Source organism: Vigna angularis, chromosome 9, assembly GCF_016808095.1.
Source record: "Vigna angularis cultivar LongXiaoDou No.4 chromosome 9, ASM1680809v1, whole genome shotgun sequence".
In the NCBI taxonomy this organism is placed as follows: domain Eukaryota; kingdom Viridiplantae; phylum Streptophyta; class Magnoliopsida; order Fabales; family Fabaceae; genus Vigna; species Vigna angularis.
The window spans coordinates 21,388,846-21,409,331 of NC_068978.1; the positions used below are offsets into that span (position 1 = coordinate 21,388,846).

General features: G+C 32.9%; 1 protein-coding gene across 3 annotated transcripts; it reads right to left on the minus strand.

Moving 5' to 3' along the window:
- Positions 1–260: 260 nt before the first annotated feature.
- LOC128194043 (protein DOA1-like) lies at positions 261–3,116 on the minus strand. 3 transcript variants are annotated; one of them, XR_008245334.1, is made up of 6 exons: positions 2,944–3,116; positions 2,810–2,848; positions 2,653–2,690; positions 1,179–1,852; positions 923–1,000; positions 261–363 (listed from the first exon to the last, which is right to left on the minus strand). XR_008245334.1 is itself a non-coding variant. In XM_052868617.1 (4 exons), the coding sequence occupies exons 1-4, from the start codon at positions 3,098–3,100 to the stop codon at positions 1,727–1,729; spliced, it is 360 nt and encodes a 119-aa protein (XP_052724577.1). In that variant the 5' UTR covers positions 3,101–3,116; the 3' UTR covers positions 1,013–1,726. The 3 variants fall into 3 exon arrangements, 1 of the variants encoding a protein (XP_052724577.1); XR_008245333.1 differs by lacking the exon at positions 261–363 and having other exon boundaries at positions 656–1,000; XM_052868617.1 differs by lacking the exons at positions 261–363; positions 923–1,000 and having other exon boundaries at positions 1,013–1,852.
- Positions 3,117–20,486: the final 17,370 nt, after the last annotated feature.

Below are 20,486 nucleotides of genomic sequence, written 5' to 3' on the forward strand. Positions count from 1 at the left end.
TTTGCTTCATGAAAGAAGGAACCTTGATATTCTTCAGAAAAGACATTGTTCTTCATTCTGCTAAGCTGGTTGTATGTTGCTCATCCTCCAACCGTTATAGTGAATAACACCAACCAACATGTTTTCATTACAAAAATATTTAAGGTAACGATTTGCATCCATCATAATATAATGATGACAGTTCATTATGAACTTACAAGATAACTAACAAGCTTAAAACCAATCCAATATCATTTATGTGAATAATGATTATAGAGTAGCATGAATTCCTGAAGAGATTAGTCACAGCACGAATGCTGGTCAACAGATTCGCAGGAATTGTCGGACTTACAGTGACTTTCTTAATCACTTCCACTATAATGTCTGGATATAACACACGAGAAAATCAATGAAAGATTACACACCAGCAGAAGGTAGAGAAAAAAATATTCTACAAGATCAAGGAGTATCAGAACTTGTCATATTTCTGGTAGAAAGACAAGGATAACCAAAGTGTATAATCAAGGGGTCAAAAGGGGCACAATGTGGAGGAACAAAACTAAGGGAGAGAAAAGATAACTAACTACTAAGGTAACTTCTGAAAGCATATATAGTAACTGGTATAAATCTCTTCTTCGTCAACTGCAAACAAGCAGTGTGGGGTGGTACCACTTACATAACAATGCTTACGTGTGACTAGTCAAAGAGTTAGTGTACAGACAACCCACGTGATCACTGGTGCAGGGGAAGCATGATGAGATGCTACTATGCTAGGATTCAATTACAAGGTATGGGACGGGAGTCTCACACTACAAGCATGGGAGTCTAGAGTGGTTCTCACTTCTCTCAATTTTCAGACCAATTTCACATAAAAAAAATGGGATTCTATTGATTGCTATCATAATTTAATGTCAGAAAACAAAATTATGGTTAACATTGATACCGTTTTCTGCTTCAAAATGCTTGTTAAGTAAAATAGCCCCATCTGGATGAAGAACTATCATCCTTATGATATCAATGACTGCATAGAAAAAGCACAATAAGTAAGGAGACCATTTTCCTAAAGACTAGATTAGTTCACTGATATAAATGAGGACAAAAAATTGAAAAAAAAAGAAATTCCAATGATTTTCTCAAATTAGCAACAAAAGTTTCTTGAAGTACAACAAAAAGGAGCAAAACAAGAGACAATAACTAACCAGGAAATATCATTGCAATAGGCCATGATCGAAGCAGATTCAGTAACAAGTCTATATCAGAGTCTGCAAATTTACTAGAATGATAATGTGAAGTATCTTTCAGAATTTTAACAATGGCACCCAGTCTGGAAACATTGAGCTCAGTCAAAGACAAGTTTTGCTTTTCCTGCATGAGATTCAAAAAATATAACCAATTTACACAGCACACTTTATTTTTGAATTCATGTATGCTCCGTAAAAGTTGAAGCCCACTTGCTAAAATGTGCAGCTTTATTGTTATTAATTCTTATACATAGTTCATATGCAGAGTTTCTCATAGGTAGTTGGAAATCATGTTTAAGTCCGTATTAAAGGACATCATAAACTTCAGATTTCAAGTCTTTAATCAAAAGGCAGTTTAAGTTATCATCATCAACAAGCACATTGGAGTTCGAAATGATCATGGGTAAAGCAGACATGGAAGATTAAAACATTCCCCAATCCTGAACATGGCAACTTTGAAGTTCCTTTGGCCAAAAGTATATGATTTTAACCGTATCTATAACAAATTAATAACCAAAGAAGAATAAAATATCTACCATATCTACCTGGTCAGATTGTAATGCATTATTGAACTCAATAATCTTTTTAAGAATCCCATCAAACCGAGCAGCATCAAAAACAAGCATCCCTTTCTGACAACAGAATTTAATAACAGGGTATGAGCTAAAAAATTACATAATAAGTCAAAGAGGGAAAAAGTACAAAGTTCCTCACAGAAATTGTGTTAAAAGAACTATTACACTACTTTTAGTACCATCCACTTCCAAATGGAATCAAATTACTCGTCCATTGAGCAACATTCTATAAAGATGATATGCTGGCCTTCTTGTAATAGTAGCAGTAAAAATGAGCTAATAATAGCAAGACCATAAAGGCCAAATAACGATGAAATCAAAACTTTGGAGTTACTTGACACCAATTTTCTAAAGTGAAGCCCCATTTGGAACTAATAAACAAGGGCATCATCAAGAAACATTAATAGTCATTTCTTCCTATTGAGCTCCATTTAGAGCAATATTCTCCATGTACTGATTCAAGGGATCCCTATCTTTAATACAAAAAAACAGTAGGATACATAGACCACAATTACATCAAAATAAAAAATTTACAAATTGCTTATGCCACAACATACCAGATCAGATGCTAATATTATACATAAATTTACACTTAGGTTAGGGCACACAAAATATAACATGCTGGGATCAAGGACTTTGCTACATAGCTGGACTTTAACTGCCCACAGAACATGTAACCCAAGTTAAAAATTAAAAATGCATTTTTTTATTTTAATAAAAAGGAAAAAAAAAGTACTACTAAGTAAAAGATAAAACAGATCATTTGCATTTTCCAGACTTAAGAACTCCCAGGTTGAAATGTATTTCCCCAAGACAATATGTCAACCACCTCTAATACAAAGGGTATGAAAGCACACCTTAGGAATATGCTTGAAAGTGGGTTTTGCAGAAATATCTGTCATTAAATATTAAAAAAAAAAATAAAAAATTGGATGAGTCATACAAAGATGAGATAACTACAAGATGAACATGATGAAACACATGAATGGCAACATAAAGCTGAATTTTTATTACCAGACAAATGAGAAGGTTGTCCTGGTACGTAAGCATGGGCTGAAACAGAAAGTAAAAAGCAATTAAGTAAAAAAGGAGGACTACAAGGATAATTACCACCATCAATTCTGTTATTTAACAAACACTATTCTTACAGCCAGTATAGGGATCACGAAATGAGGCATCAAAAGTAACATTGTTTTGTCCGGTATTTTGAAGAATGAACTGTACAACTTGTTCACGAAAAGAAAGTGGAAGATTCTCCTTGAGTAGCCATTTATCAGCAACATCATATGGATTATCTGGAGACATTAAAGTTTTATTTATTAGTAAGCAATTTTCATTCACGGGCATAAAATTCTTACCATCTTGCATGGGTCAAATAAGACAAACAATTGCAAGTGACAAGAAGGCTTAAAGCATAAAATGGGCAAGAAAGTGTCCTATAAAGCTTAATGGATAAGTACATCAAAATGATGTTGTAGAAACCACATTAATCTTTCAAGGTCCTAATAATTAAACCACACATAAAAGAGGATGGTATATTCACATCAGACAAAGGGACAAATATTTTGAAAAGATTGACACTCCAACCACGGCTTGCGAGACCAACCACAAATGTGCCAAATAAAACAAACAACGAAAAAGATTAGGGTTCGCGATTAACGATTTCATCGATTACTAAGCATTAGGATTAGGGTTTACTTACCAGATGAAGATACTCCTTCAACATCCAACTACGACACCCGACGAACAAGGAGATTGCTTGGTGAATGCCGGAACACGACGGACACTTCGACAGAGAGAGAGGACACAGAAGCAGAGCACGACGGACAGGGACTGTGAAGAGGGCTGGAGAGAGGGACAGGGAGAGCGAAGACGGCTCGAGAGAGGGACGGCGAGAGCTCCAGGGTTCGAGAGAGAAAGGACTCGAGGGTTCGAGGAGAGAGATAGCTCGAGGTTTTAAGAGAGAGTAGCTCGACGGTTCGAGAGGGATAACAAAGAGTGAATGATAGGTTTCAGCTTCTAATTAATAAAAGTACGTTTTTTTAAAAATTATTTTTGAAATCTGTATATAATATACTTCATTCTACTTACATACGGGTAATGGAATTCCAGGGGATATATCCTTATGAAATTTTCCCGCCGCCACGCGCTAACTTTATGTATGGAATTTATATACGGAAAATCCGTATATAATATCTGTATATAATTTTTTTTTAGAATCCGTATGTAATATCCGTATAAAATATTTAAATTATATACGGATTTAAATCCGTATATAATAGTCCGTATATAATTTTAATATTTCTTGTAGTGGATCTAAATGCTTGACTATTTAGTTTATCATTTTAGTGTAATAAGTAGTTAGATTCATGGGAATGTGGGTATTATGTCATGTCTTGGATTAAGACCATCATTCGAGCTATCATTTCAGATGATTGGAATGAGGTAATGATGCTTAACTTATTTAGATTCTTAGTTTCTAACAACTTAACTTTGTTGTAAGATAGGTACATAATGCATCCTTCTTCATTTTGCAGCTCTTCAAGAGTACATCTTCTATACCAGAGGACGCAATTAAGAAGATAAGACAAGAGTGGACAACTTATCTTCTGCAAAGATGATCATAGATAGGAAGATTTATTATTGTTGTTCAACATATTTAGATTTAGTTTAACTTTAACTTTTGATAGTTTAGGTTTTGGATTGTTTTTTACTACTTTGTTAACATCAAACGAGTTGATATATAATATTACAATGTTCTAGGACAATTTTCTGCTTTTCAGGTGTGATTTTATTACAAAAATAAATAATTTTTTTTATAAAAAATACCCCTAAACGTTTGTTAATGCAACATCGGACGTCTATAGACGTCAGTCAGTGTATACAGAGACATCCAATGAATTACAGAGGCCAAACTCATTCCAGGGTCTTAGACGTCCGACTTGCACAGGTTAGACATCTATGTAGACGTCCGACTAAACAGGTCGGATGTCCCATCAATGTCACCCTTATAGACGTCCGACATGGGTCGGACGTAAAAAGCCCAAAATAACGAACGTTTAAAGTGATTTCTACACTAGTGCATACTCTAGGAGCTACAGAAGCGTTCCCTAGGTCCGAAAGGTTCAGGTGAGAGCTACGGAAGCATTCCTCACCAAGCAATAAGCTCTAGTTGGCCAAGTGATTTGTATGCAGAGTTTTGTCCTCTACACTGAAGAATAATGGTCAACTTTAAAAGATCAGAAAAAATGTTAAACAATTAGACTAACACATTTATGACTTAAACAATTAATATTAATGTATTTTGTTATAAGACCGGACGACCGGGCAAGTGAGACTGTCCGGTGGTCTTCGGTTGAATGTTTGAAGATAAAAAATGAGATATCGATATTCAGAGGTTTCATGGCCGACATATTAGTGCTTAATGCCTTGTGACCGAGCGGGAAAGAGACCAAGGTCTGTCCGGGCTATATCCTGCACAAAAGAAAAATGGTCTACCATGAATGGCCCAAAATCATGAGATAGGAAGGCTAACACGTTTTTGAGCAATTAACATTAAAGCCTATCCATGTTGAGATAATTGCATTAGGATGTGTTGAGACTGAATGATCCCAACCATTTGAAGACCCCATTCATGGAGGGTGCTTCTGGCGAGGGACTCCAATCACGGAGCCTTTCTTGTACTTAAGCCTTAGATGGACTATATAAATTGTTTTAAGATATCCCTTATTGTGTATGAATATTCCTCCCGCAAATATGAACCTGAAAAGTAGCCTCAAAATACATAGGTCAAAGAGTACAATTTATCGCTTAAAGTTAATGTAGAGATGACCATGTTTACATCAGAATGGAGACAAATAAGAAAGCATTCCCTCTGAAGTGCATTGAAAATCTTCCAACATTCACTGCAGAATTTAAAAATACCCTCCTTTTCATGAGGAAAGTAAGTGGTCAGTTCATCAATTAATTTATCATTTATTTATTTATTTTTGTACTCGAACATAAAGGTTATTTGGTATATGGAGAGGAGGATGGCGATGTCGCCCATTCGGGAAATGCAATTGTAGAGGAGCATGGAGTAATCGTTGTCGAAGTACCAATTAAGGGTTATGTTCACCATGCTAAGCACTAGGGCGTAGGAGTTAGGGTTGGCTTTGAGAAGGTCCTTAGCCAAGTCAATGGAAATGAGTTCCGCATTACATCCCATGCCGCACAGGTTGTAGCTCTTGATGTTGCTCCTTAGCTTGTAGGGGTTAACAATGAGTTTTGCATTGCATCCCATGCCACCCATGCCGTCAGGATTTTCTGCTCCTTCTCCAGCTTGTTGTGAATAAAAAATGTTCTGGTAATTCCTTGCAACTGTAGCTAAGGATAATAAAGCAAACTAAATCTCAAAAGCAAAAAGAAAGGGATTCATTTTCTCCCCTTCAAATATATATATCAAAAAAAGTTCATCCATATTTTGAACACAAATATAGAGTTTTGGACTTATCTGTTCTTATACTGGCTTTTGTAAAAACAATTTTTTATAACCTTGCACTTAGTAGTAAATAGTACGAGAATAAGAATATGCAGGTAATGATTTTTTTTATAACCGAAGCAACAATGCTGAGACCGAGCGCCCATCTGGTTCCTCGTGCTTCTATGGGGATGTCGCTCGGCCTCACGGTGGGCGCCAAAATGTTTCGGTAGGGTTGAGATCCCTAACCTAAAGCATTCAAAGTTGTCTGCTCCATCATCTAGTTGCGCTATTCTCTCTCTTCTTCCTATCCTAGCCATAGGTGAAGGTGTCTGCAAAAGATACTCCGATGCTCAAGTCAGTCAAAGACTTTGCGTAATAATCTTCTAATAAATATTAATAATTAGAGTTAAATTATCTTCCTTTTCTATCATACAAATATTTATAAATTATTATAATGAGCTTACCATTAGGTCTGATTCATTAATCACCACTATATGACATTATTCCTTTTAATTGTCAATAAATGACAATTATTTTTATTAACTTCCCATTCATGGTTATTATTGCTCAGAATAATTTCGAGACCAGTCGATCGTTTTCTCACTGGATGGTCAACTGCCTGGTCCTTTGGCTGACCGAGTGGTCCTACAATACAATATATCATTTTAAGTTTAGTTAAGTTTGAAGTTGAATTGAATTTCAATTAACTCTATAAAATGTTTAAAAAATTATATATTTAATTGTAGGTGATATGAATATTTAATTTTATAACATTTGATTTAATCTTTTAGAACTTAATGTCCAAATTTATGATATTTTCCTTTAGACTACAAAAAATGAGAGGGTAACGTCATTGATTAAATATTTCATTAAAAAATATAAGGATTTTTCACATTCAATAGAATAAAATTTGTATTTTATAGGGGAAGATTCTTTACTTTTATCAACTATGATTTAAAGATGATTAATTAACTAAATACAAACCGGATACCTTATATTGGATACCTGATATCGGGTATCTCGTGTCCAGTAGATGTTGTTCGATTATCGAAAACTTTGTAAAGGTTAAGTGACTACCAAAGACTGAGAACTACATCTCTAATACCATGTTCTCCCAACCAAAGATTAGATGTCATCAATTGATGGACGTGTCCCTTACTATGAAAATACAATGAATTATAGCAAAAAACAAAGAATATGTTTAACTTTGGTTCGATATGCTTTTGGAAACTCCCCTATCTTCAAGACAATTCCTCTGCTGATAGATTGGCTAACTATGATTTGATTTAAAGGTAAACCTCGGAGTGGCGATACTCACGTCCTTCTTTTATAGATTTGAAGTTTCATAGAAACAAATTACACTACCAAAATTTCACTTTCGTTGATGTTGTCTTTTATTTATAATGACTTTTAGTTGAGTTCTCACGTATTTGCTGATAAAAAAAATTATTATTTTACTTTTGCACATAAATCTTTGAATAGAAAAATTATTAGAAAACATATTAATATTTGATAACTTTTTGACAAGTATACTCGTTATAAGTAATACAATGAATAAGTAAAGTATCATTCTTCCAAGGGAATTTGAATCACATTATTCTTTCAAGATTATTTATCAAAATCAATTACTGATGAAAACATTTGATTTCCAGTTTGGAAAATAGCATGAAATTAACAATGTAAAAATTTAAGATTGTAAAATTGGAATAAAGATCACACGAATTAGTCTTAGACTAACATTACAGTAACATCCTGAACAACATACGTTCTCTATTCAAGCATTCACATAAGCGTATCTTGATTTAATTCCTTAAATCAAGTTCTAAAATTATCTATTAAATTATTAATTCCTTAATTAATTTAATAGATAACTTTGCATTAATTTCAGATGTTGAAAATGACCAAAAGCACAAAAGCTATTCCTAGCGTAATTACTTTTAGTTGCTTTTCTTACGTTTCTGTTCTAAAAATACTTCCTAGTACAAAAGAACGTTTAAATAAAATTATACTTCCGTATGATCATAAGAAAGTCAAGAAAAGCATAAGAACACAAACATATATTGCACAAGAAAATTACATTAATGTAGAGTCATACAACCAATTCCAAATGAACAGAAAAACTAGCCTCTCCTAGACATGTAGAACATACTTTTTACAAGAATTCCTTGCAGAAAGCGAAGTCTTGATGCCTTGAAGTGTCTCTTGATGGTCTTCTGAAGTTCTCCAGTATTTTTCGTGCTCTATTTGTGTTAGAAGATCATTTTTGTCTTTCTGTTACGTCTTTTAAGCCATCATTTAATTAATTCGCTCAGCACACAAGTGTATGTGTTGTTCGAATTTCTTAACTGCTGCTCTTCAACTGATGACATTCGCTCAGCGATAGCTCTAGTGCGTTGTGCGAATGACTTCCTTCTGGCACTGCGAATTATGTCTTGCGCTTAGCGAATTATGACTGACAACATGTACACTTTCCCGTATAATAATTACACACTTTGTACTTCCAATTACATCTTTCCAATGAGTAACAATTACAAGATTGAGCTCATTTATAAGTGTAAACCACACTTATCAATATTATACATGATTAAATAAAAGAAGAAAGATAAACCTAAGAAAACACACGTAAAACATATTTTATTTAGCTTCATCTTATCTGGTTAGTACAACTATATTCGAATCACGGGTATAATGGGTTTGTTGTTTTTGTTTAGGATTTTTTTCATGTACAAAAGTTGAATGAAATTATTTTTTTTCGTTAGAGAAAAATGAATTTGATATTTTATTTAAATTAAATTGATTTATTTACAATTATTAAATAAAATTGAGTACTTACCACTACAAAATGGGAATTAATTACCGACAAATTTGATCCGTCGATAATAAAAAGTTGTCGATAAACATCCATTACCGACGGATTACCGACGGCTATCAATCTCTCGGTATAAAGCTTATCGAAAATCTTTACTGACAGAATATGGTCGTCGGTAATTTTACCGACGGATGTTACCGATGAACACGATTGTCGATAATTACTGAAAACTTTGATCGAAGACCCCAATCCATCAATAATTACCGACGATTGCAAATAGTTACCTTAAGCTATAATCTGTTGGTAATTATCGACGGATTATGACCTTCGATGATTATATTCTGACTGTCGATAATTTAGAGATACGATGGCTATTACCGATGGATATATCCGTTGGTAAGGTCATCGGTAACGTAGAATGCAGGTTGTAGTGCTATTTATACACTGCCTACTATGATAATCTAACCAACCAAAGAAAATACTAGACTCATACACTTAACACCTAAACACCTGACTACTATCATATATCAACAAAGTTCTACTACCTAAGTTATACAAATAAATATCTATCATAATATTTTAGGATTTTTAAAGCAAGCCTAACAACACACAAAGTCCATATCATGTCAAAGTTTAAATCGAAATTGGCCAAGCATAAATGAAAGCATTCCTTCAGTTACATTCCAGCCACCAACTATACAACTAAAATCCCCATTTCATGATACATATATAGGTCTATTAATACTTAATGATTCATAATGCAATAACATCAATTCCTATAACAATTCAGTCATTCATAAAACATCAAAACTTATTGACTAAAAAACGTATAAGTGAAACAAGTCTTGACAATCAATAACATGCAACACTTTCCCAAAACAGTCATTGTTCTAATCAGTTTTACAGACTTATAATTATTAAGCTAGGTCACACATGTGCAGTAATAAAAAGTAATGTTTCCTTAAATTTGGACAACATATAATAATGAGTATATATCCTATACTTCTATCGCATACAAGTTTACCCCAAGTATCTTCACTAGCTAATATGCAACCCAAAATAAAAAGATAAACTACATAACATGTAACTTCAACATCTACAAATTTTTAAACATCTAATTTCAAAGATAAAGCCATTTCATTCAATTATTTCCAGTATCCAAATACAATTATAGTTTTATCATACTTATGAGCATCTACAAGGCTTTATATTACTTCACCGATAATATACATGGCATCTCAATAATTCAGATTGACACTCACAATTTTGTTATCCATGTTAAGTTATTACCCTTGGTTTGCATTGGAAGACCACATCATCTAGATAAATCCAGTTTTACACAACCTAGTTAGTAATTTTCAACCATACTTTAGTCCAAACGAATAATTCATCCAAAGGAAAACATAGAGACATCATATTTTGGCTGCACTTAAACAACCAAAGATATAGTCACGTGAAACATCTAGGAAATAAAAATGACTCAAACATATCAATAAGCACTGCACTCAAATTCCACCAAGTCTAAGACGTCTAAAACTTCCAGCAAGACCACAGAACTACTTCCCTCACGTTAACACGTTTCACAACATTATTCGGATAACTCAACGTCTTTCGCTCTATTCCACTTCTTCTCAATTAGCCCCTTTGTTCCCCACGTTACAATAAGGCGATTTAATCCCCTTTCCTCCCTATTCTCCCGGCTCACCTCTCACTACCATTTCTCGTATAAATCTTATTTTATTAATAACCAACATTTCAGTTTATTAATTTATACCACAATCTATACAATTTTGTCGTACAAAAAGACAAATAGAGATTCAAATGTTCAAAACAAAATCAAAATCGAAGAACTAAAATAATCAGCGGCCCACAACATTCATAATACTCACAATCACACAATTAACTAATCAGGTACTTTAGACAGAAGAATAGGGCAGAAGAAGAGGACTTAATGTTCGAAGCCTAGCGATGCACCAACCCTACATCGCGCTTAACTCACCAACAATCCACAAACCCTCCACGACCCACAAAACTATCTTCTTGAAGGAACCCTGACACCAATGATGGAGACCCTCTACGTTTGCAAATTGGGAAACCCTAAATTGGAGAAGGAGATCGTTCAAACCCAGACGAAGCGCAACCGATGGATGTTCTGTGAATGACGGAGAAGGTGTCCATGATTGAAAGACGAGCTTAGAACGCCAATCACCTCAAGCTACTATTCTTTGGTTCGAAACACTGAAATAGGATTTTTTGTTTCGGAGAATGAAAGTTGTGGTAGGAAAACCCAAGTTTTAGGGATTAAATATCGAACAACCTATTGACGGTCACATATCCGCCAGTAAGTAAATTGTTCATGGCATTACTGATGGCCTAAGTGCCATCGGTAATATTATGCCGGAAATTTTCACCTTTTTCCTGTAGTACCCTACCAAACAACTGTTATTTACTCATTTTATTCTCATTATTTTCGAAAGATGATGTTTTCCATTAAATATGTTTCCTCAACGGATCTAGTGTATAAAATTAGTTAGTTACAGAAAGATTATGGAAAACGCCAAATGATTCTTAACCAAGGTACAAGGCACTAAGAATTGTTGAAAAGTACAAGGTTCCATGCGATGCACGCACATAGAACAAATTGGAGAAATGATTAAGCAAATTTGTTCCAAAACAATGGATGGTCAAATACACAACCAAATGAAACAAACTTAGATTCTATATCTTACAAAGCAAAAAAAAACATTTTGCACATTATCTTCATATTTTTATTCTATATTTAGATAAATATAATAAGGTAGAAGAAAACTTGAATTCTTATCTCCCACCAATTCTCAAAGAATTGATTATCTCGTTGACCATTCTGCAATGTTTTAATAATGTTAGAAGAGTACTAGGACTTGTTATAATAATCACCATGCCGTTTTATACGTTGTTAAGATAATGCACATATGATAATACATAAATGAATGATATTTTCTTTGAATTTTAATCGTGTTTTTGTGTTTTCTTTTTAAACTTAAGAATGGTCATTCAAAATAGATAAATATATTTACGAAACTAATATATTTTAAAACATCAGTTTTGAAAATTTTCTATTTACCGAATTGTGAGAGTTTGTAATCGTAGGTCAAGTCTTTTACTCTTTATAAATTGGACATCTCTCATAAGATGTATCTTCCTATGGAACTACAAAAGAAATTGATATTTTATTAAATGCAAAGTTTTTATTTAGTTATAATTTTTGTTTTAATTATTCAATTTGGTTTTTTTTAATTAACTTTCCATTTTTGTTAAAATAATTAAATTATATTCTTTTTATTATATTGACATCAACTTCATTTTTATATATTAATTTATAATATTTTATTTTATTTTTTTTAATTTTTAATTTTTATTCTTTTTAATTTTCTCAGTCTATTTTTAAGTATTTTTTGTTGTTTGTGAGGTCATGTCACATGATACTGTTAATACTATGTGATAATGTTGGTATTCAATTCAGTTTTTATATTAAAAAATTTGACTCAATTATATTATAATTTTTTTAAATGAAGCAATGTTATTTTTTTTAATTTCGAAATCAAATTGACAATTAAGTTTAATTATAATTTATATATACATATTAAAATAACTTTTTATAATTTATACCTCAAATCACTCTATTAAAATAGTAAAATTAATTTTATTTTTTAGATTTTTAATTTCAAGAAAATAATCCTTATTTTAATCTTATAATTTTTTTAAAAATATTAAAGATGTAATTGTAAAGTGACTTTATTTTACTGGAGAGTATTAGTAGTTAGTTTTGTTAGTGGAGAGAGTTGAACCACAAAATTAATTTTATTTTTTACATTTATAATTTCAATAAAAAAATTATATTTTAAATTTCTAACTTTTTTTTAATATTAAAAATATAAATTTAAAGGAAATTTTTTTATGTACAAATGTTAGTTGTTAGTTTTGTTGACGTGAAGTTAAACTCACCAAAACATGAAATTAATATTATTTTTTATGTTTTTTATTTCAATAAAAAAATATCCTAAGGTTAAATATGTTTTTCGTCCCTTAAGTATCACACGATTTTGATTTTAGTCTCTACTCAAAACTTTGATGGTTTTTAGTTCTCAAAGTTTTGAAACTCTTAGTATTTGTCCTTAAAAATGGATGACGTTAAGTTTTAGTAGATGTGGCAAACGGCGATGTCAGGTTTGATGTCAGCTGTCGTGCAAACGGCAAACGCCCTTTTTCTGCAGCGTTATGTGTTGGAATACCGGTCCTGGTTGGGGTTTTTGCCTTGGTTGGTGTTATTCTTTTGTTGTTGAAAGGAAGAAAGAAACGTTCAGGCCTCCAAAACAAATCAAGAAACATTTATTCTTCTTCCTTCATAAATACAACGTCCATGGAAAGTGGAGGTGTCTACTTTGGGAGGACCGGAGCCAACCTCGAAAGTGGTGAGAAGAATCGAGGGTTTGGTTGCAGGAACGTCGCAGAGGGAGTTTATCTTGTTGGTGGTTCTGAACTTCGTGTTAACCGAAAGGAAGTACAATGGGAGCACCATCACTGTGTTGGGGAGGAACCACATCACCCAAAACATCAGGGAGATTCCGGTAATTGGAGGCACTAGAGTGTTCAGATTTGCCACGGGATATGCAGAGACTAATACCATTTTTCTTGATCCAAAAACGAGGTCTACCATTGAATACAACATTTATGTTTCCCACTACTTTTGAGTTAAATTAAAATAGTTTTTCTTTAGATTTTGCCTTAATTTTACAGTAAAATCCAATTTAAAGAAAAGGCCATTAACTTCTGCAAAATCATCAGTAGTTTGTACATGTTTGGTGAAGAAGAAAAAGAAGAAAAACAACCCCTCATATAATTTACAAATTTTATTTTTATTATACAGGGACAATGAGAAAGAAAGAAATACACAAGAGAAAAGGGAACAACTAACAAAAACATCATATGTTCCCAGGTTCTTGTAATTGCTGCAAATCGTAAAAAAGGTTCAAAACAATCTCAAGAATCCAAAACTTTACAAATGAAAGGGGAAAAAAATAGGCAGACTTTTTTGTACACGTTCCTCTAGCGATCAACGCAAAGTGAAAAATGGACCTTCCTAGTCACGGTGCTACTGGAGGGCGAGGGGCAGAAACGGGAAGCTTCTGGATGGCGTAGAAGACGAAGTTAGATTCAACTTGAAAAATGAAACAATCAACATGGCACGACAGCTGGCATCAAACCTGGCATCGTCGTTTGCCACATCTACTAAAATTTAACGCCATCCATTTTTAAGGACTAATACTAAGAGTTTTAAAACTACAAGGACTAAAATCCATCAAAGTTTTGAGTAGGGACTAAAACCAAAATCGTGTGATACTTAAGGGACGAAAAACATATTTAACCCAATATCCTATTTTAAACTTATAAGTTTTTTAGTATTAAAAATATAAATGTAAAATGACACTTTTTTTTATTATCTACAAATGGTAATTGTTAGTTTTATTAACCGGGAAAGTGTTAAACTCACCTAAATAGTAAAATTAAGTTTATTTTTTCTATTTTTAATTTCAATAAAAAAATTTCTTTTAAACTTATAATTCTTATGAAAATATTAAAATTATAAATCTAAAGTGGCACCCTTTTTTTATTAACAAATGGAGAGTTGAATTTAACCTCTCTCACCCTTCATTTCAATTTTAAACACTAAATCAATCTTATAACTTTATATAATGGGACACCTTGTACTTTTTAAATTTTAATATTTGAAATACAGTTTTTTAAACAAAATAAAATACATTTTTCAAAATTAGTTCAAATATAATTTTTTAAACAAAGGAAAAAATAGTTTTTTAAACAAAGAAAAATATAAAGTTTAAATTATTTTAAATATTAAAATTTAAAAATTATTTTAATGGAAGTAATTTAATATATAAATTCTAAAATAAATTATATATATAAGTTGTATTTATGTTTAATTATTAATTTGATCTCATTCTTTTATCTCATTTTGAAAAAAGTAATATTATTGTATTTTTTAAAAATTAAGATTGAATTCAGTCAAAATTTTAAATATAAACATAAAATTGAATACAAAATATTGTGACATTACACTATGTGTGATACTATCATGATTGTCTAATTAACACAATCATAGTCAAATATGTGATAAAAACTTACAAGTAAACAAAATTTTTTTTGAAAGAAATTAAAAAATGAAATAAAAATTTTAAATATTCTTGTTGTAACATCCAAAAATATAGTTGTAAAGTATATTTAAAAGTACTTACATTTACAATAAAATAGAACAGTTACAGGAAATAAAGCTAACTTATAGTTATCCTAAAATAACTACAAATTTAGAACTTTATAGAACCTTATACTGAAACAAATCATAAGAATCAACCGAACGGTCATACAAGCAGTGTATTACACCGAACGGCCCTACACTAATACAAAAATAAGAGCAGATCGATCGGTCATACAAGAGGTGTATCAACTGAAGGTCCTATCCTAAGGGATTGAAGACCCCTCGCTCAGCACTTGCTCCAGAGAATCCTCTTCACACTGTGCTCACACCCACAGGGTGATCATTGCAAAGACACAGACGACCGAATGGACAACATGACAAGGATGAAAAATAAGGGTAAGCTAGTGTAATTTAATTAACTATGTTAACATACAATTCAGACAAACATATAATACAATCATACATATACAGAAATCATACAAGCATGTTATAACCGACCACTTTTATTCTAACTGTCCGGACTATATGAATATGTAGCTACAGGTGTTTCTACACTGGTGGTGGTGAAATAACAAGACCCCCAACAAGACCGAGCACTACCAAGAACCAGCACTAGTACTGACAATAATGCTAGTATAAGACTGAGTGTTATGCTAGGAAACCCATTCTTCTAAGACCGAACGATCATGAACTGGTAGGACTCCGAGGAGACCAACTCTAGTTAATAACCGAGCACAGAACAAGACTGAGCGATCAATAGTAACCACTCTGCATTCTATATGATTCTGTAGAACTTCTATAGAATTATGAACAATGCCTAACTTAACCAAACCAGAATATCTTGGTCAATATCTAATCCTCCACTTTCGAATTATAAATCAATTCAAACCTATCCAAATATACCCAAACTATAATAACATCAATCAAAAGAATCCCATAACCGATTTCTACCAATCACTTCCTTAACATACAGACCGAATGCTATAATGCGGAAAACCCAACTCGTGCACAGGTTTCGACTATACACATCATTTAAACACAAATCCAGTCAATCATCCAATTATTCATACATGCACACGTCCAACCAACAATTTCAAACAATAACAAACATAATTAAATTACTAGCTTCCCTTACCTCTTAACCGAACCGCATAACTTGACAGAATTAAACTTCTTCATAGTTTTACTAAGCCGCAAGTGATCCTAGGACAACCTATAGACTTTGGATCGGTGAAAGGAAACCAACCACCGTACTAGAAACAAAATCAGAACCCAGATGAAGAACCGATGAACACATGCAAAATCGAACAGTGCTTGCATGTACACGAAATTGCTGAAATTTCAAGAATAAAAAAGAGACAAACTTACCGGCTCTAAACACAAAATTGATTGGTGAAAAAGGAAGCCCTTGATCTCAGGATCGCCTAGGGAGGTTCTGATCACCGATCAGATGAACCAACGATGAGTAATTTTAGAGAGAAGGCGGAGAAAAGGTAGAAGCACTAGTAAAAAAAATGGATTTTGACGCCCCATATACGCTTCGGTTATTGAGAAACCGAAGCGTACAGGGTTATATACCTCGGTCCCCATTCAACCCGAGATTCAAAAGCTATATTGCTTCGGTTAACACAAAACCGGTGCCTATACACCTCTGCTGCGCTGTCTGAAAAGTCTGACACGTAACTAGTGCCTCGGTTTGCTACGAAACCGGTGCCTAAACCCCTTCCTATTGCTTCGTTTGGAATGAAACCGAAGCCTATACACCTCTACTGGTCACTGAAAAGTCTGAACCCCTCTCTATTGACTCGGTTAAAGGTAGAACAGAGGCCTATTACCCGGTCAAATCACTCACACCACACCTAACCCGCTTTTTCATTTTTTCCTCTTCTTTCCCCTGACACTCTCATCTCACTCTCATCTCCCCTCTCGTTCTTTTCTCGTCTGACTCTCATCTCACTCTCATCTCCCCTCTGCCCTCTCGCACTCTCGCACTCTCGCACTCTCGCCCTCTGCCCTCTCGCCCTCTGCCCTCTCGCCCTCTCGCCTCCAATTTCTCTTCTCCACCAAACTCCAACATCAGGGCACGCCGCAAGCCGCCGTTCAACCCTTGCCGCAAGCCGCGTTCATCCCTTGCTGCAAGCCGCCGTTCAACCACGTCGTCGGCAGTTGTCGTTCCACGGTGCTCGAGAGAGGGATCTCCTCATCGCAAGCCTTTCATCGTCACGGTAAGCCTTCTACACTCACAGAATCATCTCCATTTCTTCTATCCTTCATTTTCCACCGAAACATTCATAAATCTAAACCCTCCGTTAGGGTTTCTTCTCCTTTTCACCATTTCCCTTCGATTCCACCGATTAAAAGCTTGTTTACACCGATCAATCAGTCCATAATAAGTTTCCTTTTTCTTCTAGGGTTTCTAGGGTGGAAGAGGGCATTAAGGGCGGCGCCAGCGGCACTGGATGGAGGTTTGCGAGCAGTGGCGAGGCTGTTGTTGTTGTTGGGGTCGAGGAGGACAAGGCATTTGCAGAGGCTTGCGGGGTGGCGGGGCAGGAGGTGGAGGGACGGCGGGCCTGCGGCGGTTGGGGTTTGGAGGAGCAAAAGCTCAAACGGTAAATCTCAGGCTTTTGTATTTTACAAACCTTTGGACCTCTGACCACGCCGTTGGGGGAAGAATAGAGAAACTTGGCTTTCTGTTTCACCATATGCGAAAAGGAAGAAATTTGGCTTCTCTGACTTTCTGTTTCATCTCTGAGTTTCTTCTATTGTTGTAATATTGCTTCTGAGTATGTAATTTTGCTGCTTCTATAGAGAGAATTTTGACATTGGATGTTGTAATATTGTGTCTTGTAATATTGCTGTTTCATCTGAGTATGTAATATTGTTGTTTCATCTGAGTATGTAATTTGTTGTTTCATCTTTGAGTTTCATCTCTGGCTTTCTGTTTCATTTTTAACGTTTTTTAACGTTTTTCAGTTTGGGGTTCTGGAGTTTGAAATTAGAATCAGAAAAAAAAAAAGATCCTACTACCTCGGTTTAGGTTCTAACCGAGGCTGTAAAGACAGACAAAATAACTCGGTTTGGAACCGAGGCAAAAAGGCTATCACTTTTTGCCTCGATTCAAAAATTGATGCCTATAAGTGAAATTAACCGGTGTCGTATCATTTTCCTGCACTAGTGAAGATAAGATTTTTAGAGAGATAAAATGTACTGATATAATGAGCTGAGTGTTTTAAAACTTCTATTTATACTGTTAGCTTATTTTAACACTAAGTGCTCAATCTCATTATTTTAATATATCTATCTACTCTTAACTGTCTATTTTCTGGTCCTTAAACTTGTGATAAATACAAAAACATTGTTAAGGTTAATTTAATGAAAATATTTATAAAAAAAACTTAGTAAAAAAAATCAAATTGAATAACAAAAACCAAAATAATAACCAAATAATAAGAATTTTAGTCTTTCTTAAACTTAACAAATAATAAATAACTAAAATAAAAATAAAAACTTACATAAATTTCACCCTAATAACCAACGAAAAAAAAGGTACTTTAAATTAAAACTGTATTACAATATTTCTTTAATAATTTTAACAATTTTGTTTCTAAATGATGATGGTTCTAGATTGAGATTTGGAATTCCGTTAATCCGCTTACTGACGTTAATTACGCAGTGGACCACACACGTCCTTATTATTAGACCTTGTCCCACACATGGCAGGTCTCATATTCAGATAGCATCTTCACATCACTTGGAATAAAGGGATAAAATCCTTGAATGGTAGCCATCAATTTCTAATAATAGCAAATCTGAATCTATTAAACCACACTATACACTCCATAAATGAAGTACTTCTCAATCTATCCAACAACTACACCTTCATCAATGGAGTGTTTAAGTTGCATAGATATGCACAATTTCATTTTCTCTTTTCATTTTATAATAAAGTTGGTCACAATATACTACATATTCAAAATTTAAATTTTACATCTGATTCAGATGTTTTCTTAATCATTTTGATAATATACTTGCAAAGATATATCTACACTCAAATTAGTTAGAACTTTTTGGAATAATAAAAAATGTACAAATATTTACTTTAAACTTAATGTATGTATAACTTTCTAATAAACACGAGTGAACCTACATTAAGTACACTCATTGTCACATAGTTAGTCTGCTAAATATGATTTCTACTATTAATTATATTATGTTAAGTAACCAAAATATTAATTAATCTTTGTTAGTCAATATGATCTCCACCCATATTCATACATATCACATTCAATTTGAGAATTATATCCAATATTAATTTCTTTTACAATTCATAATTCTTTGGCCTTCCCTCGTCTCAAATTTCTTTTTCATCCCCTAGTTTCTTCCGAAAATCCAAACATAAACTAAGGTAATTAATATATTTATTATTATTATTATTATAATAATAAATATTTCTTTTTTATTATAATTAATACTCGTTTTAACTAAGTCAAAATATTTCTTTTATTTTTTTTATAAAACTTAAGCTCAACTTTAAAATAAGAATATTTTTTTACTTTGATAAAAAAAAAAAAAGAAAATATGTTTCCTACTTTGTAACTTAATATCTGACTTTCGAATCCGAATTAAAATTTGGGGTTAACTTGGCTATTTTTTTTTGTTTAATCATATTTTTTAATTCAAGTTCTCTTTGAAGAAAATGTTATTTATTAATTTAGTGTATAACATATATTTATGTACTACAATAAAATAAACCGTGTTTCTGAAGAAAATTTAAGAGTGTTTACTTAAAAAAACAATATTATGTAAATGGTTGATGTTAAAATTTGATTATAGAAAATTGATTTTAAGTTAATTTAGTACTGAACACACAAAATACAAGCTATTAATATTAAGTCTATAAATTTAAGTTTCACTTCTTTAGTAGTTAGACTTAAGTATAAACTTTAACTTGTTTTATTAATCACGTTTAAATTATTTATTCATGTCAATTTAACACTATTGAAAAAATACCTTTTTATGAGGATGTATTATGATCGATAAAAATTATCCATCATAATAGGTTGACCGGTGATAGAATCGTAATAAAAGTAAGACACATTATAACATAATTTTGTGCATCAGTCATAATATGAAACGTGGTGACAAACTTGTAAATAAGTTTGAGACATAT